Here is a 25,631-nt window from a genome sequence, read left to right as displayed (position 1 = left end):
TGTTGGCTAAAGCATAGGGTATACATAAGTTCATTTCAGAATGGCATTGCCTGAAGCATAGGGTATATATAAGTTCATTTCAGAATGGCATTGCCTGAAGCATAGGGTATACATAAGTTCTTTTCAGACTGGCTTTGCCTGAAGCGTAGGGTGTGCATAAGATCATTTCAGACTGGCTTTGCCTGAAGCACAGGGTATACATAAGTTTATTTCAGACTGGCATTGCCTAAAGCATAGGGTATACATAAGTTCATTTCAGAATGGCATTGCCTGAAGCATAGGGTTTACATAAGTTCATTTCAGACTGGCTTTGCCTGAAGCGTAGGGTGTGCATAAGATCATTTCAGACTGTCTTTGCCTGAAGCATAGGTTATACAGAAGTACATTTTAGACTGGCATTGCCTATAGCATAGGTTATACATAAGTACATTTCAGACTGGCATTGCCTAAAGCATAGGTTATACATAACATCATTTCAGACAGGTGTTGCCTTAAGCCTAAAGTATAGGTTATACATAACTACATTTCAGAATGGCATTGCGTAAATGGTAGGTTATACATAAGTTCATTTTAGACTGGCATTGCCTAAAGCGTAGGGTATACACTAGTTCATTTCAGACTGGCATTGCCTAATACGTAGGTTAAACATAAGTACATTTCAGACTGGCACTGCCTAATGCGTAGGGTGTACACAAGTTCATTTCAGACTGGCATTGCCTAAAGCGTATGGTATACATAAGTTCTTTTCAGACTGGCATTGCCTGATAAGTATGTTATACATAAGTACATTACAGACTGACTTTGCCTAAAGCATAGGGTGTACATAAGTTCATTTCAGACTAGCTGTGCCTGAAGCATAGGTTATACTGAAGTTCATTGCAGACTAGCTTTGCCTGAAGCATAAGTTATACATTAGTTTATTTCAGACTGTCTTTGCCTGAAGTGTAGGGTATACCTAAGTTCATTTCAGACTGCCTTAACGAGAAGTGTAGGGTGTACATAAGTACATTTCAGACTGGCATTGCCTAAAGCATAAGTTATATATAAGTTCATTTCAGAATGGCATTGCCTAAAGCGTAGATTATAGAGAAGTCATTTCAGACTGGCATTGCCTAAAGTGTAGGGTATACGTAAGTTCATTTTAGACTGGCATTGCCTGAAGTGTATTCATTTCAGAATGGCATTGCCTAAAGTGTAGGGTATACGTAATTTCATTTTAGACTGGCATTGCCTGAAGTGTATTCATTTCAAACTGGCATTGCCTAAAGTGTAGGGTATACATAAGTACATTTCAGACTGGCATTGCCTAAAGCATAGGGTATACCTAAGTTCATTTCAGACTGGCATTGTCTAAAGCGTAGGTTATACATTAGTTTATTTCAGACTGATGTTGCCTAAAGCATCGGGTGTACATAAGTTAATTTTAGACTGACATTGCCTAAAGCGAAGGGTGTACATAAGTTCATTTCAGACTGGCATTGCCTAAAGTGTAGGGTGTATGTAGGTTCATTTCAGACTGACTTTCCCTAAAGCATAGGCTATACATAAGTTCATTTCAGACTGGCATTGTCAGAAGTGTAGGGTATACAAAAGTTCATTTCAGACTGGCGTTGCCTAAAACATAGGTTATACAGAAGTCATTTCAGACTGGCATTGCCTAAAGCGAAGGTTATATGTAAGTTCATTTCAGACTGGCATTGCCTGAAGCGTATTCATTTCTGACTGGCATTGCCTAAAGCATAGGGTATACTTAAGTTCATTTCAGACTGGCATTGCCTAAAGCGTATGTTATACAGAAGTTCATTTTAGACTTATGTTGCCCAAAGCTTAGGGTGTACATAAGTTAATTTCAGACTGATGTTGCCTAAAGCATAGGGTGTACATAAGTTCAGTTCAGACCGGCATTGCCAAATGTGTAGGGTGTATGTAAGTTCAGTTCAGACTGGCTTTCCCTAAAGCATAGGCTATACATAAGTTCATTTCAGACTGGCATTGCCTGAAGTGTAGGGTATACACAAGTTCATTTCAGATTGGCATTGCCTAAAGTTTAGGGTGTATGTAAATTCATTTCAGAGTGGATTTCCCTTAAGCGTAGGCTACACATAAGTTCATTTCAGAGTGACATTGCCTGAAGCGTAGGATATACATAAGTTTATTTCAGACTGGCATTGCCTAAAAAAGGGTAGGGTATACACAAGTTCATTTCAGACTGGCATTGCCTAAAGGGTAGGGGGGGTGTACATAAGTTCATTTCAGACAGGCATTGCCTGAAGCATAAGTTATACAAAAGTTCATTTCAGACTGGCGTTACCTAAAGCAGTTTATTTCAGACTGGCATTGCCAAAATTGTAGGGTGTACATAAGTTCATTTCAGACTGGCATTGCCTGAAGCGTAGGATGTACATACATGTAGATTCATTTAAAGTGACGTATGCAGAAATTTATCTTAAATTGGTGTTACCTTAGGCTGTAATGTTACAATGTATTAGGAAAGTGTAATTGTTGAAGATTTGTGAAAAGAAATGTTTTCACAACAATTAAAGGATCTGTTCGACAGACATTTACATTGTATTTTATAATGGAATTTTTGATGCACTTATATTCAACTAGACCCTAAATATTTTTATGAATGAAACCTGTTCTATAATACACAAAGTTCTAAGAATTTATTGTGTTTAGAACTTTGAAGAACTTTAGAATCTTAATTAACAATTGTAATAATGTGAAAATCATGGATCAGTAGATGTAGTTAAGTTTATACAAAGAAGGACACAAATGTGTTCTAGTTATGTGTCATTCACGTATAATTTGATGGAGTACTAGGTACTACTAACCTTGATGAAAATATTGAAATATTTACTAAAGTCAGATGAAATAATGTCTTTTTTCCGACATCTTTGTGTATCACCTTATTATTTCTCTCTTCTGAAATATTTCTTTGTTTTCTCTTACTCTTTGATTTGAAATAAAGGAACAATTAATTTTACATCAGCAACTGTACAACACTATAGTAATTTTTGGCAGCGATATATTTTTTGTTATTGTTAAACAGCCCTCATAGTTAATAGCTTAAATCGCATAGACTAAAAAATGTATGCAAATATCACATGGACTTACAACAGTGTGCAAAAATCACATTGACTTACAACAGTGTGCAAAAACCACATAAATTTACAAAAGTGTGCAAAAATCACATAGATTTATAAATGTGCAAAATTCATGCAGACTTGCAAAAGTGTGCAAAAATCACACAGACTTACAAAAGTGCACAAAAATCACATAGATTTACAAAAATGCAAAAAATCACATAGACTTCCAAGAGTGTGCATAAATCACATAGACTTACAAGAGTGTTCAAAAATCATGTAGCCTGCAAAAGAGTGCAAAAATCTCATAGACTTACAAAAGTGTGCAAAAACCACATACACTTATAAAAGTGTGCAAAATCCTCATAGACTTACAAGAGATAGAATTACAAGAGTGTGCAAAAATCACATAGACTTACAAAAGTGTGCAAAAACTGCATAGACTTACAGAAGTGTGCAAAAACCACATAGAGATTAAAAGATCATGTAGACTTACGGAAGTGTGCAAAAATCATACAGAATTACATAAGTGTGCAAAAATCACACAAACTTAAGAGTGTGCAAAAATTACCAAAACAATTACGAAGATTCCATTTTCCATTAAAGAAAAAGCCAGTTTGTCCTCTGGACCGCCACAAAAGGGAACTATTGTATGATGAGCAAGGTACACTTGGTTTGTCTATTACGTGGTTATCTCCAATTTTATTTTCTACTTTAACACTTAAGGTCTGCCTAAAAGTACGTTTTCCTCTGAAATAAAGATGTTTGTAATAATGAAATAACACTAAAATATTTTGAAGTGAATGCTAACCTATAGCCTGCTAATTTCGAAAATGGACTGTTCCATTTTTCAATTTGGAAAGTACCACTTATTACACGGTGGGGAAACCACGTGACTAAATCGGATAACGTGCACGCAAAAGTGCTAAAAATAGGCCCGCTTCAGGTATGTTTTTTCACTATAACTTTTTTGATCCGCAATTGTTTTAAACGAGATAACGTGCATAAACCCCGCAATAAAAAGCTCTTTCAGCGGATATATGTAACCTGATGAAACCCCCTCCCGTTTTTACGTAATCCTTGCCCAACCGATTCGAAAGATGCAAAATATTTTGGTAACGAACACGTCTGTTCACAAGTTACGCATCTAGGACATATTCTGCAGAGAATTTTCGCTGGAATGTAGGTTTAGAATAAAGCTTGTCATTGTCCAAAGTCCTGTACCAAATATTTAACATGACTATTCATGAATATTGAAGATATCGTAAGACAAAGGGTGCGGTAACGTACACGTTGCGGTTTTCAGGAGGTAACGTACACGTCATTTTTCCCCAGAGGGTAACGTACACACGTCAAAGACTATTTATCATGCATGTAGAACATATTTGCCCTTACAGAAGAAAAAGGCCTGCTGCGTACTCTTGCTGTGTACATACAGCGTATATGATGCGTACATGATGTGTACTGAAATCAATAGTACGCAGGATATACACCGCACATACGTCGATAGTACGTTTGTAGTACACTTTTGACATGCAAATGAGCTCTGCCGCGTACTACTTGCTGCGTACATGCTGTGGACTACATAGTACACAGGATGTACGCTGGAGGAATTTAGTATGCGAGAAATAGTACGCAGCATGTACGCGGCACATACACTTTTCACATGCAAATGAGCCTGCGGTGTACTTCCCCTGCGGCGTACATGCTGTGTACTCCTGCGGCGTACATGCTGTGTACTACTGCGGCGTACATGCTGTGTACTCCTGGCCCGAGTCCTGCGGCGTACATGCTGTGTACTCCTGCTGCATACATGCTGTGTACTCTTGTGGCGAAACTGCTGTGATAATGTAAATTCCGTACCCCACCAACTTTCGTATGCAAATGCTGATCATTTGGACAGAAAAAAACAGAAAAAAGGTAAGTGACATGCATCAATAAGTATTTACCCTTACCAAAATAATGTAGATTGATGTTATCAAATAAATTAGTATGCTTTTCTCCATCCACTTTTCAATGAAATAAATCAATTTTTGTAGCATGTAATTTGGTAAACATTTGAAGAAAATGGCGTAACTGCATCAAGGGGAAACAACTTTAATGCAACTAAATATAAGTGTTATGATTTATTATAGACGATGTGTGCGTAGTATGTATTTATTTTGATTAAAATCCATCTGAGAACAATCTAGGACTGGAATTATATAAGCATTTATACACTTTTACGTCCGTAAAAAGTAGCGCACCAAAAAATTTTGGATTGATTTTTTCCAATGGGGCAAGCGCAATTAGCCAAAAACGTTCTGAAAATATACGAGCGACAAATCCGATAAACAACTTTTTAATTTGGTGAGGCCTTAATGAGTTAACATAATGAGCATTAAAGCCTTTATAAAACATGATAGAGTGGTGTTTTGCTTAAGAGTATTCAAATAACAGTGAGAGCTATTAATTCTTCTCATTCGGGCGCTGTTGAGGCATTATCTTTGTAATTATTTCATGTATTACAAAATGTAATGCAACGAAGTTCAAATAAGGCTTTTCAATTATCCAAGTTAGAAAGCTCCAGGATTAATTCAAAATGAAAAAGAATATATTTTTACACTGCATGCAAGGTGCAGCTCAGAAATCACTAAGATGTAAGCTTCACAAATGAACATTGCAAATAGTTTGGCAAATTTTTATTGTTCAGAATACCGGTAATCTGAACTATTCTATGCTATTAAGATAAAAGTTACTCGGAAATCAAGTTCTTGCTTCCAAAAAAAAAAAAAAAATGAACAAATCCTTCCTGCATGAAGTCCCTCCCGTGTATATGAAGTTTACTTCAGACTTTAACTTATAAAAAAAAACTAAGTATAAATGCCAAAAGAAATTGTACAAGTCTTTCCCGCGTATATGAAGTGTACTGCACAAATTTCAAAGTATCTGCGGTGTACATGCAGTGTACTATTTTCTTGTACAAGTCCCTCCTGCGTACATGCAGTGTACTCCTTAAATTTTCAGAGTCTGTGCTGCGTACTTGAAGTGTACTAGTGACCTCCTGCGTACATGCTGTGTACTCGTCGAAATAGTACACGGCATGTACGCGGCATGCGGTGTATGTAAAATGTACTCCTCTGGCGTACTACTGTGTTCACGGCATATACACAGCAAATACGCAGCATGTACGCCACAGAGGCTTGCTTCTGTAAGGGTGTCTTTAAATGATTGAACTGTAAACATTTTGATATTGTTAAAAAGATGCAGATGCTGGAAATAGGCTGTTTTTCTTTCGATAGGTTAGTATATACACAAAAATGCTACAGTGAAAATGAGCAGCGTCATTCCTCACCCTAACTTGGAAATAATTATACGTTTACTGCTCTTTAAACGTTTCTTGTATATCTATACATAAAAAGGTAAAATGATAAAATTTTGAAATTATTTTGCTCTAAATATATCATATGCACAACCGACCATGTATCTTTGAGTGAAAATGTTGACAGTTGTTTACGGGGGATGGAAGCCTAGTACTTGTTCTTTCCAGTAACGATGGTTAGTTTAGTTGTCCGCACCATATGATTATGACGTTTGAAAGAGGACGTAAATCAAAGACAAACAAAAATAAGTATTAACATTTAATACGCACATAGTTATCATTGTTGCACCGAGGGTAACAGCATTAAAACTATAATAATTATTATCTATTTATAGCATGGAGAATGAATAAATGTGCCAGGAGTGCAGAAAGTCTTTTCGGAGAAAAAGTAATTTAAAGAGCACGAGAAGAGACACAGTGGAGCGTGTCCTTACCACTGTTGTGGGAAAAACTACTCTTCAAAAGCCCATCTAACCAGACATCGGTAAGTTCGGATATATTCAATTCATCAAAATCTGTTTTTAATTTATCAGTCTAAATCTAAGATCATAATGTATGGGTAGAGCGTTGGACTTGTAGCCCGGAGGCCGCGGGTTCGAATTACGTCCGCAGTATTTGACTGCTACCATCACAATGCATTCGTTCCTCGCGAGTACTGGCAGAACTCAAGGAAACAGTCATGGAGAGTGGACGATATAATGTGTATGAATTTTACTCTACAATCGATCTAAAATTATAAATTATTAAAGAAACCTATACACTTTAAGTTTTTTTTCTATCAAGGATCGACTAAAATGATGCCACAGCAAGTACTAGACTCCCATTCTCTATAAGCAACTGTCAACTTTCCCAAATAACGTTTGAACGTGGCAACATTGCATGGAAAGTCTTACAGCGCTTGTAATGTTATGATTTATCCTTAGCGTTGGAGTCCTGAAATTATGGTTGCAGGGGTGTATGCGCTAGATCGAATCTAATTACTAATGTTGGGGAAATGTGTAAGTGGCTCGTAAGCTCAGTCGGTAGAGCTTTTGCCTTATAAGTAAAAGGCCCCGGATTTGAGTCCCAATCAGGCTGCATATCGTTAGCGAGGGGCTCGAATTCATGACCGTCTATCAGTAAGAGGTTACAGCGACTTGAGATAAGCGACCTTAAGCACTTGACAACGGAGACGGATCATAAATGTATGTGGTAACATTGTTCAAGAGTAAAATAAAACGTGAAAAATAAAGGTTTCCTTTAAATCTAAATTTCAAAGGAATCTTTATTCGATGGCGGGCTTTCCAGTCCGTCAGCATTTCACAACAACTTTGGCCAGGCTCCTAATATTAGGGTACGCCCATGTACTGTATTCCATAACATTAAACACTTTTAAAAAGTTCCAACATATCATCAAAGGCTTAAAGATACATGAATACTTATGCCAATGATGATCTGGTACTATAATGTTAAAATACTGTACACATGTGTGGTTGATATGAGTGGCCTTGCGAAGAAGGTAACTTTGTGTTTCATCGACAGGTCAAATTATCCATTTGATATTCATGAAATCAGTACTCAACTGTATTAAATTATTGTATGGATTTTTATAACTGAAAAATGGGACTACCTAGAGTTATGGTTCTTCGATACTGCACATCCTCCCATTGTGTTCTATCATTGTGTGAAGTAACAAATTAGCACCATTAATACTTCTTGAGTTATGCTCCGGACAAGAAGCGTGACGGACGCCTATCAGTCGGCAGACGGACAGACAGATAGACGACGGAAAAGTGATACCTATATGTCGCAGCTACTTTGTAGCAGGCGACACAAAAACTGTCTAAGTTATCTGTACTTGTTTAAAAATACTCACATTTTTATAAAATCGCAATCCAATATAGCTTAGTTTAGTTTAATAGTTAATTATAATCTCTTTAATGTTTATACATGTACAATAAATTAGGAAAAAAATAAAATCATTATCAAAACATATAAGATATTTGATTTTGTGACTTAACCGAGTCTGTTATTTTAAAGCTTTGAATGTAATTGACGCATTTATAGATCTATATTATCAGAATATGTCAGCATTTATAACTTAATCAATCATGGAATGGCTATAGTCTTTAGATATGCTAAATTTAGGTCAATACTGATATGTTGTTTCAGTAAGGAGGTCTAAATGAATATCTAGCTGACCAGCAAAATGATATGTCACTAACCTCCAGAAAGAATAACATATTACTCCCGCACGATAGTTTAAACGACAACGTGTTTATATTATTGGTTGATTGTTATGGTCCCATGCATAACTGAACTGAAAAATGTTGTCAATGATACAAATAAAGTGCATGCTGTCATATTATACAAAAAGATTTTCTGTATTGAAATGTTTTAATGAAGAAAATCATGGTTATCAAACATGTTATTCGTTCGAGTTATCGGTCGGAATTTATACTAATTCCAGCATCTTTTAACAACACCAAAAAATGTTTACAGTTCAACGGGGTCATCAAAAAGATTTGAACACATGGATTTGATTAAACACCGCTGACAGACAAAACTATATGGTTTATTCCCAGAAACCTAATCGACTTTTGATATTTGGAAAGAAAACAAGTTGACATTTAAAATGGAAACTGCTAACAATGTCTACTTGTCAAAATAACATACACGTTTAGACCATAAAATTCCAACTGCTGCTCATTTTCACTGTAGCATTTCTGTATATAATAGCCTATCGAAAGAAAAACATAAAATTCCAACTGCTGCTCATTTTCACTGTAGCATTTCTGTATATAATAGCCTATCGAAAGAAAAACAGCCTACTCCCAGCATCTGCATCTTTTTTAACAATATCAAAATGTTTACAATTCAGTCATTTAAAAACAAAGATGTTCTACATGCGTGATAAATAGTCTTTGACGTGTGTACGTTACCCTCTGGGGAAAAATGACGTGTACGTTACCTCCTGAAAACCGCAACGTGTACGTTACCGCACCCTTTGTCTTACGATATCTTCAATATTCATGAATAGTCATGTTAAAAATTTGGTACAGGACTTTGGACAATGACAAGCTTTATTCTAAACCTACATTCCAGCGAAAATTCTCTGCAGAATATGTCCTAGATGCGTAACTTGTGAACAGACGTGTTCGTTACCAAAATATTTTGCATCTTTCGAATCGGTTGGGCAAGGATTACGTAAAAACGGGAGGGGGTTTCATCAAGTTACATATATCCGCTGAAAGAACTTTTTATTGCGGGGTTTATGCACGTCATCTCGTTTAAAACAATTGCGGATCAAAAAAGTTATAGTGAAAAAACATACCTGAAGCGGGCCTATTTTTAGCACTTTTGCGTGCACGTTATCCGATTTAGTCACGTGGTTTCCCCACTGTGTATTAGTTGAAAGGGTGTTCACTGAAAATTAACTAACAGAACAGCGAACAGTGCAGGCCATGATCATGCTGGCTGATCTTTGTCTGCACTGGTCGCAAAGGCAGAATCACTTGCCGCCAGCAGGCTAAAGGCTAAATATTTAGTTCAAGTTATGAAGTCCATTGTAAGTAATTCTTACTAAGTGTGGGCTTATGGCAAACTGGATAGGACATGAGATGTATACAATGGACCTCATAATTTAAATAAGAGCTGATGGAGAACAGCAATATTCAATTATTCAAAATCATTGTCAATAATAACAAGAGCTGTCACTATTGGTGACAAATGCCCCCGAAGCGTGTCCAAGAATGCTACATTTGTCTGCGCAAAATATGCCAGAATAGTTTAGGTATGAATCATTTTGTGACCTTGACTTTGACCTAGGAGACCCAGGTCATAAGTTCAACACATCTTCTAAATATGGTTAACATCTGTGTCAAATATTTTCAAATCCCTTGATAAATGGCAGAGCTATGGACCAGACAAGAAACAGACCATGTTAACATTTGACTTCTAAGTGTGACCTTGACCTTAGAGCTAGGGTCTGGGTCTTGTGAATGACACTTCGTCTCATTATGGAGAACATTTATGCCAAGTTATTGCAAAATCCCTCGATGAATGGCAGAGTTATGGATTGGACACAAAACAGATCATGTTAACCTTTAACCTCTAAGTGTGACCTTGACCTTGGAGTTAGTGGTCTGTGTTTTGTGCATGACACATCTTCTCATTATGGTAAACATGTATGCCAAGATTTTCAAAATCCCTTCATGGATGGCAGAGTTAAGCCTGGAAGAGAATTTGCATAGATGCAAGCACGGACGCACAGACGGACGGACAGTGCAATTTTCGGGGGCATAAAAATACAGACATAAACCAGTGAAAAAGAGGGAAAAAATTTTTTGTCGTAGAACTTTCCTCTCTTATAAGGCTTGAGGAATAACAGATCAAAAAGAGATTAAAATTGCTTAGTAGAAAAAGGATCATACCTTTGTTAAAACAAGATGGTCATGATGACCCTGGATCGCTCACCTGAGTAATGTGAGCTACATGTTTCAAATGTCAAACTGATGTTAAAATATTAAGAAAGTAGGTCAGTAGGTCACATTCACAGTCACTGAAAGTCAGTTTAAAGATCCATGTGCAAAACTGTATATGTCATCCAAATTTCAAGGCTGTATCATAAAAAACAAGAAAGTATGTCAGTAGGTCAATGTCACAGTCAAATGACCCCTACTTTGGGTCATCAAGTAATTATAATTAAACAGTCTAGGAAATATGATCAGATAATTTTTGAAGTATTTTTACCTACATAACTCATATAACAAGTGACTCCGGGCAGGGCCTCTTTTCACCCCAGGGGCATAATTTGAACAATCTTGGTAGAGGACCATTAGGCAATGCTACATACCAAATATCAAAGGCCTAGGCCTTGAACTTTCAGACAAGAATTTTTTTTTAAAAATTTCCTATATAAGCCTATGTAAAATTTGGGACCCCCGGGGCAGGGCCTCTTTTCACCCAAGGGGCATAATTTGAACAATGTTGGTAGAGGCAATGCTACATTCCAAATATCAAAGGCCTAGGCCTTGAACTTTCAGACAAGAATTTTTTTTTAAAAATTTCCTATATGTCTATGTAAAATTTGGGACCCCCGGGGCAGGGCCTCTTTTCACCCAAGGGGCATAATTTGAACAATGTTGGTAGAGGCAATGCTACATACCAAATATCAAAGGCCTAGGTTTTGTGGTTTCAGACAAGAAGATTTTTTTTCCTTTATAAGTCTATGTAAAACTTGGGACCCCCGAGGCAGGACCGCTTCACCCCAGGGGCATAATTTGAACAATCTATATAGAGGACCATTAGATGATGTCACATACCGAATATCAAGGCTCTACGCCTTGTGGTTTTGGACAAGAATATTCTTAAAGTTTTTCCTAAATAAGTCTATGTAAACCATGTGACCCCCAGAGCGGGGCCATATTTGATCATAGGGGGATAATTTTAACAATCTTGGTAGAGGACCACTAGATGATGCTACATACCAAATATCAAAGCCCTATGACCTGTGGTTTTGGACAGGAATATTTTTAAAGTTTTTCCTTTTGGTTGCCATGGCAACCAGAATTCTGTATGGAATTCAGTTCTGTGAACAATTTTGAAAGGGGGCACCCAAGGATCATTACTATGAAGTTTGGTGTAATTCTAAAGTGGTTTTGAAGAAGAAGATTTTTTTAGAAATTGTTGACGGACGGACGACGGACATTGAGCGGTCACAAAAGCTCACCATGAGCCTTTGGCTCGGGTGAGCTAAAAAGAAGAGAGCTATGGGATCAGTGCACTGAATGTCAGATCATCACAGCGAACAAGTGTGTGGCGTTTCAATCCTTTCACGGCCTACCTAGTTGTGAATACTGAGATACCAGCATACATGTAATACTTAAACATAAAAACTTTGTTGAAAAAGGGGCATAATTTTGTAAAAATGCAATCTAGAGTTATGGAATCGCGTACGGCATGTCAAATCATCACAGCGAACAAGTGTCGAATCCCACCAGTGGTTATTGATATACAAGCTTACATACAGATCTTAATCAAATTGGGAAGTGGACCCCGGGGCAGATGCCAGCGAACGGGTTAGTAAAATAGCCCTACGTATTCTTCGAGTCCTAACGACATGTTCGGGACCATATACGTTACTCTATTTTGGTTGGCTAACCAGGACAGGAAAATAATATCTTGAAAACACCACCAGTGAAACTTCAGCTTAGACCTATATTGAGCGCTAAGTGAATGAAATTTAGGAAGATTGAGTTTGCTGATGCAAGGTTATGAAATGTACAACACAACTCGGCTTTAACAGAACAATTGAATGTTCTACATGATTCGAAAGGACCAAAACATATAACAATACAAATAAGTAAACGTGATTACATGTTGAAGTATCGAACAAATCCGTTCTTTGACTAACTCTAAACTACTACCGGTAGATATTTTTGCATAATTATGTTTAGAATAAACTTCATTTGTCATGCTAAATTTTATTGTCTACATGGTTTAAATGTATGTTATTGTGATCTCATATCTGAATAAATTTATCTATTCACCTTTTTAAGGCTTTTCAATACACTCTAAACCTTAACATAAGTTGAAATATCTTGTTTAACAAGATTTTTTCATCACACACTTTTCTGATAATATCTTTCATTTCTTGAAATTCGTATTAATAAGCTATTGAGTTACCTGTTCAATAACGTTTGCTCACATTGTGTAGTTTGAAAATCCGGGAACATTTCCGCTTGTCTAACGAACTGCCAGTCTTCGCACAGCAAATGCTCGCTTTTAGGTTTCCCGCAATAAAATGGCATTCCTGAGTTCATGTATGTCATATTACAAAGTTCGCTGTAATTTGTGTGCTTCAGAAGATGTATATTGTCTGGATGACAGGTAGTGATTTCGCTGTAGTTTCTACTTTTGAACAATCCCTCGAGAACATGAGTTGCTAAAACCTGATTATGGTAATATAACATTACTACATTTCGATTTTTGCTTTTGGTTACTCTAGGACTGGCATGTGTTTTGCAGTAGGTCATAACAGTTGCAACTTAAATGTAAATAGCTAGAGAATCCAGTTCTATGATCAGCCCATATTTTAACAGATACAATACTCTTGTAATTACATTACTCTATTAATCTTAAATGCGATTTGTTGCAAATCTTGACAATAGTAATTTATATGTAATCATTTTGATATCCAATTATCAGATCAACCCTTATTTTTAACAGCTAAATACTGACAGATATAATACTGATTAAACGTTTCACCTTTCAAAATTCCATACTTGTTCGAGTGACGTACTTCTGATGTTTTAATATTCATGATAATCTTATAAGAAAATGTTAACTTTTGAAAACTCCATACAAGTTACTGGAAGTTAAATCCTGATATATTAAATCATGTTAATACTTCAGTGTACGTTTTATTTTTGTAAATAATCCGAAAGTGTCTATATACCGGGTATTCAGCGTTTGTTCAGACAACAACGATTTATGTCCCCAATTAGCGGCATATAGTAATTGCAGCATCCGTTTGTCCGTTCGTCCGGATTCTACATATCCTGTCTGTATCTTTGACATTCATGTATTGAGTAAAATGACATCACCCAAATGTACAATATGTAGTACAAACTGCAAACCTACTTGTGTTTTAAGACGATAATTGGTAGCAATTGTCTCTACTGTATGTGCTAGAGTTACGATGATTGTTGAAGTCCCTGTCCACAATGCCTCACACGCAACCGTTTGTATTCCATCTTTGTTGTCAGTTACTATACAAGGAGCTGATGCCTTTAGTACTTTGTTTTGTATTCTCGCTCTCAGATGATCGCCTCCTGAATATTTACGTTTATTGTAACCATCATGAAGCGTTACAGTTGCTTGAATTGTTTCACCAATGTTGTATGTCCTATTAACATGATCTGGAAAAGAAAAGAAAACCCATCAAGTTACTTCTGTACAGAATTTAAAGATTTTTTTTCACAGCTTACACGTGATGAATTCTTTCTTTTTGAAAGGCACTAGCCCATAATATTGGAAATGTATTTTGGATTCCATGGCTGAATTCTACAACTGATGCATTCTACCCTTGACATACGGATCAAAAGCTCTTTTCCAACACTATTGCGTCTCCACAGTACGTCCTTAGCATATGCTTTTCTGGGAGACCCGTCTATTACCCATTTCATTAAATTCTCAGTGAATTAATGTTATTCATAGGTGAAACAAGTGCATTACATACCGCAGTTACTACCAAACAGACATACAAAGCCACAATTATGAAATTTTCAAAACAGTGGCGTAATTATTTGGATGGTAAAAATGAAACAACTATTTTATTGATATACACTATTATATGTGTTCGAGTTATTGTATCATGCTTTGGCAAATTACCCAAAAATCATAAGTTCACGTTAGAGCGATTGTTAATGACTGTATAACCCCACATTTTGTTTTGAAATGGCTTGAAAGTGAGAAGATAAATATCTATTCACAAAAGCTATCAAAGAAGATAACGCCCACGTCAATTTCGATGCGTGGTTGTGCGAACTTTGTAAACTGGAGAAATCAGGCATTCATGAAAGGATATTGAACTATTGTTGGAATGTTCGCGTTTGCATCCACAAGTGGAAGAAGTTCTATAATGATATAACGATGGCGAGAAATAGAGAAAATATTAAACATTTCGTCAGTGTATGCACGATTTTGGGGCTGTATAGGAACTGATATTAAGCAAATCCAAAGAATAATGTCAAAGCTATAGTAAAGAGGCAAACACATGTATTTCTGAACTGTTTAACAAAAGAACATAACTGACGATATAAAAGCCCAAAAGCTCTATGTAGGTGATGAGGAGAAAAAACTTGTATAAATTATTGTCCCTTTATTTCGTAATGCCAAACTGAAGTGATCCAGCATCCCTAATTAACCTTTAGCCTGCTTGTGGCAAATTGTTCTTGGTCTGCACTGTTCGCTATTCAGTCAGTAATTTTTCAGTGAACATCCCTTTGGTAATAAGTGGTACTACCCAAACTGAATGATGGACCAGTTCATTTCAGATATTTAGCAGAGTAAAGGTTAAAATCAATGAGTAAAGTATGGTTGGTACTTGTCAGTGATATTATTGATCGTTGTACAGAAGCTGCTTTTTTTATATCTTTGCATCGTTCAAACTTGAGCGCTTCCTCTTCCAGAAGAAGGTTGTAAAACCTTGGATTACTTGGATCACCGGTGGTATAGTCCTTTGGTGTGTAACTGGAACAAGAAAAACTCAAGGTATTCCATTCATATAGAATTTAAAAACTATATATATTGCAAGCATAAGTATACACAAATACATTTTCCAATTATGAATACCTTTCACTGAGCTAAATTACAAATACAGCCTATCCATCATCCAAACCCATACTTGCAAAAAAAAAAAAAATTAAAAACACCAAACTGATAGTACAAGGGTTATATATTAGTAATTATATACACACAAATACGCATTTACACAAAACACATGTAAAAATTAATATTCTACACAGCTTAAAAAGTAATCTTTAATATGAAAACAAATCAAACTTGTTTCTATCTATAAAAATCACAGGACCCTATATATTGTAGGTGTGTCAGTAATGTAATCAAAATGAACTCCTTAGGCTTTATTCATATAATTCTATAATCATAATAATTTCTTTTTAGCTCACCTGAGCAATGCTCATGGTGAGCTATGGTGATCAGGCTGTGTCTGTCGTGCATGTGTGCGTCCGTCCATCGTCAACAAATATGTTTTAGACATCTCCTCCAAAACAACACAATGGATTTTGATGAAACTTGGCATTAATGTACCTTGGGTAGTCCTCTTCCAAAATTGTTCAAACGGTTCCTCTTGGTTGCACATAAGGGCCGCAAGAGCTAAGTAGAAATACATTCTGCATGCCTACGGGCAGAATGTCGAGCCCGCCAGCATCTTTGGCCTCTAAGTGTGACCTTAGACCTAGGGACCTGGTTCTTGCGCATGACACTCCGTCTCATAATGGTGAACATTCATGCCAAGATACATCAAAATCCAACCATTGCATTAAGAAGAAATGCTCCGGACAAACTCATTCTTCAATTTGTCCTTTGACCTCCAACTGTGACCTTGCCCTTTGAGATAGGAACATGGGGTTTGTGCATGACACTCCTTCTCATTGAGGGTAACATTCATGCCAAATATAAACAAGACTGCTTTATGCATAACAAAGTTAATTATGGCCCGGACAAAATCGGATGGACGGATGCACGCACACACATACACCGAACCACCAAAAGTGGCGATTAAGTCGAGCTCACCACAAGCGGGCTTGACAAAAATGACCACGCCCCTGTGTCTGACATGTACTTACTGTAGGCTTTTATATAAGAAACTTTGAAAATCTTCTTCTCTGAATCAATAATAGCTAGAGCCTTGATATCTGGCGTGTGATGTCTACCATAATTGTTCAAATTATTGCCCTTGGTTCAAAATGTGTGTGACATGTATATAATATAGGCTAACATAGGAGAAACCTAACTCTGTACTTTTACAAACACACTTAAAGCCTTGTACACTGGTGAGCGCTTTAGGTTCAATGAACCTCTTGTTTTAACTTAAATTTCTAATAAAAGTACATGTTTAAGGTATGTGTAACCAGTTCGAGTAAAAAAACCTGACGTTTTCCGTGTATGTCTTTAAGGAATCAGTTTTCAAACAAGTCCTTGTCAAATTTTCAACCCTGCACATTATTTGACGAGCTCTTTTTCAACGTTAAGTTTAAAGGTTAATAAAAGTAAACAAAAGGGCCATGATGGCCCTATATCGCTCACCTGAGTACCATTGCTTTAACCAAAAACAAAACGAAAAAATTCTTACAAGGTACAGATATGTCAAAATACACCTAAATATTGGAGGTACCATCCATGTTGTACCACAGAAAAGTGGTCTCAGTTTTTCCCTACAGCCAATAATAAAAAATTTACTAAATAAGCTATTTATAGTAACATAAAAGGGAAGTAATAAAAAAAATATTGTAAGCAAACAAAAGAAGGATCTGCCAAAAAAAAAAGAGCACTGCAATGCAACGCAAATGCAGAGTAATATTCACATAAAACAAAGTCATATGACCTTTGACCCCTAAGTGTGACCTTGACATTGAATTTAGCCATCCGAAACATGCGCTCTGCACATCCTTTCAATGAGTGAACATTTGTGTCAGGTTTCTCTGAAATCCATCAAGGGGTTCAAGAGTTACAGAGCGGAAGGGAAATTGCTAACCAACACACAGACAGACAGACGGACACCGAGGCGATAACATAATACGTCCCTGTGGGCGTATAAAAAAGAATCGAGATCTTATGGTGATACAAGTTGTGTGCAAGTTTGGTTAAAATCAAATCATAAATGAAGCTGCTATTGTGCAGACAAGGTCAAAATAGCCAATTTTGGCCCTTTCAGGGGCAATAACTCTGGAACCCATTACAGGATCTGGCCGGTTCAAGAATGGAACCAAGATCGTTTGGTGACACAAGTTTTATGCAAGTTTGATTAAATTCAAATCATAAATGAAGCTGCTATTGTGCAGACAAGGTCAAAATAGCTAATTCCGGCCCTATCAGGGGCCATAACTCTGGAACCCATTAAGGGATCTGGCCGGTTCAAGAATGGAACCAAGATCGTTTGGTGACACAAGTTTTGTGCAAGTTTGGTTAAAATCAAATCATAAATGAAGCTGCTATTGTGCAGACAAGGTCAAAATAGGTAATTTTGACCCCTTCAGGGGCCATAACTCTGGAACCCATAAGGGAATCTTGCCAGTTCCAGAAAGGAACCAAGATCTTATGGTGATACAAGTTGTGTGCAAGTTTGGTTAAAATCAAATCATAAATGAAGCTGCTATTGTGCAGACAAGGTCAAAATAGCTGATTTTGGGCCTTTCAGGGGCCATAACTCTGGAACCCATAAAAGGAATCTGGCCAGTTCCAGAAAGGAACCAAGATCTTATGGTGATACAAGTTGTGTGCAAGTTTGGTAAAAATCAAATCATAAATAAAGCTGCTATTGTGCAGACAAGCTCAAAATAGCTAATTGTGGCCCTTTCAGGGGCCATAACTCTGGAACCCATAATGGGATCTGGCCAGTTCAAAAAAGAAACCGAGATCTTATGGTGATACAAGTTGTGTGCAAGTTTGGTTAAAATAAAATCATAAATAAAACCACTATCGTGCAGACAAGGAATTGTTGACGGACGGACGCACGCACGGACTGACGACGGACGACGGGTGATCACAAAAGCTCACCTTGTCACTATGTGACAGGTGAGCTAAAAACCTGAAATCATTTAAAATTACTAGTGACTAGTCCGCACCCTTAACCAATGTGATATGAACAGGTAGGTCTACTGATAGTTTTAAACTATTCATCGACTTTCTATTATAGACGGATATTTATTATTTACACATCATATTCATTCAGTGTCTACACTGCTCTTTATTGCCATTTTAGAAACTGTCTTTATTTTAAATCTTAGTAAAACTTGATTATTTCAGTTAGACTATTACAGATTTATTTATCTATACCTGCAGTATCCAGAGGTTTTTGCATTTTCGTACTGTCAAGTGAAAAATGTTAATTTATATGAATACGTTGTGTTAATGTTGAGATCCTGATTTTTCTAAAATCAAAAATGTATTTGGAAGTATAGAAAGCAACCAAGCAATATAATAGCAGACACGGTTGGATTAAGTCTGTTGATGACAGGTAATGCAATTGTGCAAAACCCCTCAAGCCGCTAAGCACCAGCTTAAAGGAACAAGAAGGCCTGACAATAAGTTAATTTTATATGAAAGCCATTCTCAAGCCTAACATATTAAAGCTGAAAGATTTTTTTTTAAATCGGACCACTATTGAAAAAGATATGACAGTTCGAAATTTAAGAAAATGGCTGATGATGCAGGCAGTTTAGTGTGCTTATGACGTCATTTACACACTGCTGAATTCTTTATTTAACCCTTTTAAATAGATTTATTTAATATGTACTTGAGTGTTAGATGTAAAACATGGTAATTGCTTTCATTAAAGCTGGAAAAAGTAGAGAAATTAGATTGTATATCAGAAGTAAGTAAATACAGTTCAAACATGTATCTTGAAATTTAATAAATACGCCATTTTGTTTTTTGTTGCTTTGGAAACAAAATAGCCGCCATTTTGATCAAATATTTTCCCTTTAACTGGAATTCTATTACAGTAAAGGAAAAAAAAGGATCAGAAAACGTAACAAAACCATATTATAAGCATTTAGGTCTGTAAGAATAATCTGCGTTTTCTATTTGTTCATCCAATAATTAAAGGAAAATTGGTAAAAGACACTGTGTGAATATAGGTAACACCGGGAAACACAAGAGCCCTTTACTCCTCCTTTTAAGTTGTTTGAAATTCTAGATTTCATTCAGATTCTATTTCATGTAATTCTAACAAACACTCTGTGTGTACAATAAGAATAAGAGCTTGCTGAACGCCTTTTAGAAATGAACGTCGAATGATTTCCTTGCATTTAGTACTATTAAACCTTTTTTTCATTTATACACAGAAAAGTAAGCCATAGAGAGTGTAAAAAACTTTGTTTCACAAACAATTGTTTAGAATCATAAACGGGTGTCATTATTAGATTTGATGACAACCTTTTTTTCATAAGATTTGACAACATCATTTAAATAAAACTGAAAATGTAGAACTATCTTTTTATATCTGTTTATAACTTATTGTCTCAGTTTGGTTATATACACTTATCTAACCATTAGCTCAGATCACATCTTACTGACAATATTTATTTATTTATTTTGCTCAGTTGCAGGAACACAATCATAGGTCATATGGCAACTTTCCAGCTTTGATGGTGGAGGAAGACCCCAGGTGCCCCTCCATGCATTATTTCATCACGAGCAGGCACCTGGGTAGAACCACCGACCTTCCGTAAGCCAGCTGAGCTGGCTGGCTTCCTCACATGAAGAATTTAAAGCCCCGAGTGAGGCTCGAAGACACATTGATGAGGGGCAAGAGATTTGAAGTCAGCGACCTTAACCACTTGGCCACGGAGGTCCCCTATTGACAATAAGTCTGCTGACAAAGACTCACCTAGTAATTAGTTCTGGTGTCACTGGTCTTGAAATGTTGAACATGCGTATGACATGAAACATGAATGCAAGTGCAATCACTAGCAATGCTGCAAGAATAAGCACCAATGTTTTCCCCTTGACCATTACTGAAATAAATAAATAGATAAATGGAAAGGAATGTGCTTCTAGATTTAATACCTTAAACTTGAAAGAAAGGCCAGTATTATACTTTAAACAATAACACAATTTATGCAATTCAGTTTAAACTAGATTATGTCCATAGGAAGGACAGTATTATACTTTAAACGATAACACAATTTATTCAATTCAGTATAAACTACATAGATGTATGTCCATAGGAAGGCCAGTATTATACTTTAAACGATAACACAATTTATTCAATTCAGTTTAAACTAGATGTAAGTCCATAGGACACAAGTGCCCCCATCCCACTCCTGTCACTGTACATGGGTTTTATATGACTCAATGTGAAACATTTTTAAGATGTTTGCAACATAAACTTTTCAGAACTTAGTGAAGTGAAGGACCTGGCCTAGCTCAGTAAAATCCCAATGAGAATACCCAGTGCAAAACTTCATAGGCGATAAAACAATCCTTTAATGTTCTATGACTCTACGTCAAGTACATTTTGACATACATGCGGTACAAACTTTTATTTTTTGACTAAGTCAAGGGCCATAACTCTGGTCTTGCAAAATTAAAAAAGAACTCGGGTGCACAAATTAACATGCTGGATAACATTCCTACATGGTTTCATGACTCTAGGTGATTTTTTAAGATATACATTGCAACACAATTAAGCACTTTATGTGTATTTTTCACTTAGTAAATGGCCATAACTCCAATCTGGCTGAGTGGAATCTCAAACAGAACACCAGGCAGGTGCGCAGCTTCACAAGATATATAACAATCCCCTAATGTTTTATGACTCTACTTAGTCAAATACTTTTTGAGATACATTGTACCCCATTATGCATATTTTTGACAATCAAGGGCCATAACTCAGGTCTGACTGATAAAAATCCCGAACAAAATCCCAGGTGCACAACTTCACATGCTGAATAATATTCCTATGATGTTTCATGACCTTACGTCATGTACTTTTTGAGATATATGAGACACAACATTTATGCCTTTTTATGCATATTTTTTACTAAGTCAATGGCCATAGAACTCTGGTCTGACTGAGTGATATTTCTCACAAAACCCCAGATGTACAACTTAACATGTTGAATAACATTCCTGTAATGTTTCATAATACTGGGTTACATACATGCGACACAAACTTTGGCGCTTTTTATGCTTATTTATGGCGAAGGGGATATTAGAAATGTTCTCCGTCCGTGCGTGTGTCCGTCCGTCCGTCCGCAACGATCTTTGTCCGGAGCATAACTCCAAAAGTACTGGAGGGATTTTCTTCAAACTTCATACACTGGTAGAACACATTGGGAGGAAGTGCAGTATGCAAGAACAATAACTCTACCTTGCCTATTTTTTGAGTTATTCCCCTTTATCTTAATTTCTTAAAAACATTTGTCCGGAGCATAACTCCAAAAGTACTGGAGGAATTTTCTTCAAACTTCATACACTGATAGAACACATTGGGAGGAAGTGTAGTGTGCAAGGACAATAACTCTACCTTGCCTATTTTTTGAGTTATTCCCCTTTATCATATTTTCTTAAAAACATTTGTCCGGAGCATATCTTCTTCACGCATGGAGGGGTTTTGATATATCTTGGCACAAATGTTCACCACCATAAGGCGGAGTGTCATGCGCAAGAACCAGGTCCCTAGGTCTAAGGTCAAGGTCACACTTAGAGGTCAAAGGATACAAGAATGAAAACCTTGTCCGGAGCATTTCTTCTTCATGCATAGAGGGATTTTGATATAACTTGGCACAAATGTTCACCACCACGAGACGGAGTGTCATGCGCATGGTCCAGGTCCCTAGGTCTAAGGTCAAGGTCACACTTAGAGGCCAAAGGTCAGATACAAGAATGACTTTGTCCGAAGCATTTCTTCTTCATGCATGGAGGGATTTTGATGTAACTTGGCACAATTATACACCATCATGAGACGAAATGTCATGCGCAGTTCCCTTCTTTAGAATTACTTCCCTTTGTTGTTACTTTAAAAAACTTTTATTGTAAATTTTTCATTACTAGTCGTAGGGAAAAATCGAGACCACTTTTCTGTAGTACAACATGCATGCTACATCCAATTTTGAGGTGTATTTTGACCAATCTCTACCTGGTTAAGATTTTCATGTGGACTTACAATTTTTTTTTTTTTTTTAAGATTAACTTCCCTTAGTTGTTACTATAAATAACTTATATTGTAACATTTTTATAATTGACCGTAGGGAAAAAACAAGACCACTTTTCTGTGGTACAACATAGATGTTACTTTCCAATTTTAGGTGTATTTTAAGGTATCTCTACCTGGTAAGGAATTTTTTTGTGGACTTAGAAAAATAAAAGACAATACAATGATTACTAAACAACCATAAAATTTAAATTCCGTTTGCAAATACAGCTGCTAGAGTAAAGAAATTTGCTGTGACGGGCGTATATTGTGACATTCTGGCACTCTTGTTCCCTGTTAGCTTTCCATTCCTTCTTTTTACAGTAGCCATATAGAAAAACATCATAGCTATACTGTTCATGAAAATTAATAAAATTTAGCAGTAAACCACCTCACCATGCACTGACTTATTCTTTCTTCCACATCTTTAAAACCCCTGATGCGGACCACAACTAAACGGTTCTTCAAAGCTTTCCCCAAAATTAATACTTTCAGACACTAACTTGCCAGGAACTTTAGCCTTCAATTATAATATGCCCGGCGGGGGGATTTGCCATGTCTAACATGGCTCTTGTTTTTACTATTTAGTCAATATATAGCCATAACTCTGGTCTGACTGTGAGATCCACATTCTAACCCCTGGTGCATAGCTTCCCGTGCTGAATAACAATCCTGTGACGTCTGATGACTCTGGGTCAAATACTTTGTGAGACATGAAGGACACAAATTCGGACGGACTGACAGACAGTCAAGGGCAACTCTAAGTGTCCCCACCCCAAAATGAAAAAAAAATGTTGGGGGTGGTGGCACAAAAATGCAATAGTCCATCATATAAGTAGATTACCTTTAACAAAGTACTTTTAAAAGTTTACAACAATTAAGTACGTTGATCCTGAACCTGTAGCTTTCTTAAAGTTCCACATATTTTAATTTACACAGAACACCGTGCATAAAAACTTACGTTCAAGTTCCCAACAGAAATAAGATCTACAATTTGCTGAGAAATGATCGACACCTTTATAGTAACATACACCTAAGATGTATCAGAAAAAAATGTTGTTTTTTATTATTTTTGTATTATTATCTATAAATGACGTAGCTTCAAGAAGGTTCTTTTGTTGGCCGATATATGCGTCGCAACGATATGTACTGTAAACCTAGAACTGTTCGCGGATACTATATTTCGCGTTTTTCAAAACATGGACATTTTCGCGGATACAAATATTCGCGGAATTACATCCATCCCGAATCCCGCGAAAATTAAATCGCAAGTGAACATATTAGTATACTAAGGTAAGTATCACTGCATAGCTGCATTTATAGTATTCTTGAGAACGTTCAGTTTTAATGCACCCTAATCCTTTTCATCCATATCAACGGTTATTCACACCTCCAATTATTGACAGTCAGTAAATTGCTGTTATTACACTCTCATTTGTTTGCCATTTAAATAGGCGATTAATCCACTTCTAGCAGAAATAGACACAATATTTTTCTTACAAATAATGTATCGTACTGGCTGCCGACTGAAAACTACATGTATACATGTCGTTCGATAGATCATATTGTATTTGTTTTTATCCGCTGGCTGCCTGACGGATAGATATTGAAAGGCTGTTGCTTCATACTTAAGTAACTTTTCAATCAATTGAAATAATATGGATTTGTGCACTCGTGTAATACAATTATGGTACTATTAATATCCAGGTATGTGTAAACACAGAACCATTTTTAGCTCATCTGATTTTTTGAAAAAAAAAATGATGAGTTATTGTCATCACTTGATCGGTGTCGGCGTCGGCGTCGCCTGGTTAAGTTTTATGTTTAGGTCAGCTTTTCTCCTAAACTATCAAAGGTATTGCTTTGAAACTTTGAATATTTGTTCAACATCAATAGCTGACCCTGTACAACAAGAAACATAACTCCATCCTGCTTTTTGCAAGAATTATGGCCCCTTTTGGACTTAGAAAATATCAGATTTCTTGGTTAAGTTTTATGTTTAGGTCAACTTTTCTCCTAAACTATCAAAGCTATTGCTTTGAAACTTGCAACACTTGTTCACCATCATAAGCTGACCATGTACATCAAGAAACGTAACTCCATCCTGCCTTTTTCAAGAATTATTGCCCCTTTTGGACTTAGAAAATCAAATTTCTTGGTTAAGTTTTATGTTTAGGTCAGCTTTTCTCATAAACTATCAAAGCTATTTCTTTAAAACTTGCAACACTTGTTCATCATCATAAGCTGACCATGTACAGCAAGAAACATCACTCTGTCCTGCTTTTTGCAAGAATTATGGCCCCTTTTGGACTTAGAAAATATCAGATTTATTGGTTATCTTTTATGTTTAGGTCAGCTTTTCTCCTAAACTATTCAAGCTATTGCTTTGAAACTTGCAACAGTTGTCCACCATCATAAGCTGACTCTGTACATCAAGAAACATAACTCCGTCCTGTTTTTTGCAAGAATTATGGCCCTTTTTGGACTTAGAATATCATGGGTAGGACAATTTTTCTATAACACAAAAAAAAATCAGATGAGCGTCCATCAGCACCCGCAAGGCGGTGCTCTTGTTATAGCGATCTATTTAAGCTGAAGCTAGAATCTTTCGCGTTTTTGTTAGATCCGAGTTTTTCGCGGCTATTTAATTTCACGGAAGTATACTACCCGCGAAAGGCGCTAATTTAAAAAGCGCGAAAACAATTCTAGGTTTACAGTATACCAAATTGTCAAGATTTTGCTATGTTACCCAAGGAATGTT

The 25,631-nt window shown here is 36.5% G+C and overlaps 1 protein-coding gene across 4 annotated transcripts in view; it reads right to left on the bottom strand.

Moving 5' to 3' along the window:
* The window catches only part of LOC123529466 (NXPE family member 2-like), a 63,900-nt gene that overhangs the window by 5,414 nt on the left and 32,855 nt on the right, over positions 1-25,631 (bottom strand). For all 4 annotated transcript variants that reach the window (XM_045309810.2, XM_045309806.2, XM_045309807.2 and 1 more), the window contains exons 2-6: positions 20,564-20,690; positions 15,536-15,681; positions 14,071-14,348; positions 13,114-13,379; positions 3,658-3,836 (exon numbers count right to left, since the gene is read on the bottom strand). In XM_045309810.2, the coding sequence (XP_045165745.2) occupies positions 3,658-3,836; positions 13,114-13,379; positions 14,071-14,348; positions 15,536-15,681; positions 20,564-20,690 (996 nt within the window). The remainder of the gene's footprint in view (positions 1-3,657; positions 3,837-13,113; positions 13,380-14,070; positions 14,349-15,535; positions 15,682-20,563; positions 20,691-25,631) is intronic.

Source organism: Mercenaria mercenaria, chromosome 13 (assembly GCF_021730395.1).
Source record: "Mercenaria mercenaria strain notata chromosome 13, MADL_Memer_1, whole genome shotgun sequence".
NCBI lineage: Eukaryota > Metazoa > Mollusca > Bivalvia > Venerida > Veneridae > Mercenaria > Mercenaria mercenaria.
The sequence above is the reverse complement of the archived record's forward strand: the minus strand, read 5'-3'. Positions and strand labels throughout refer to the sequence as shown.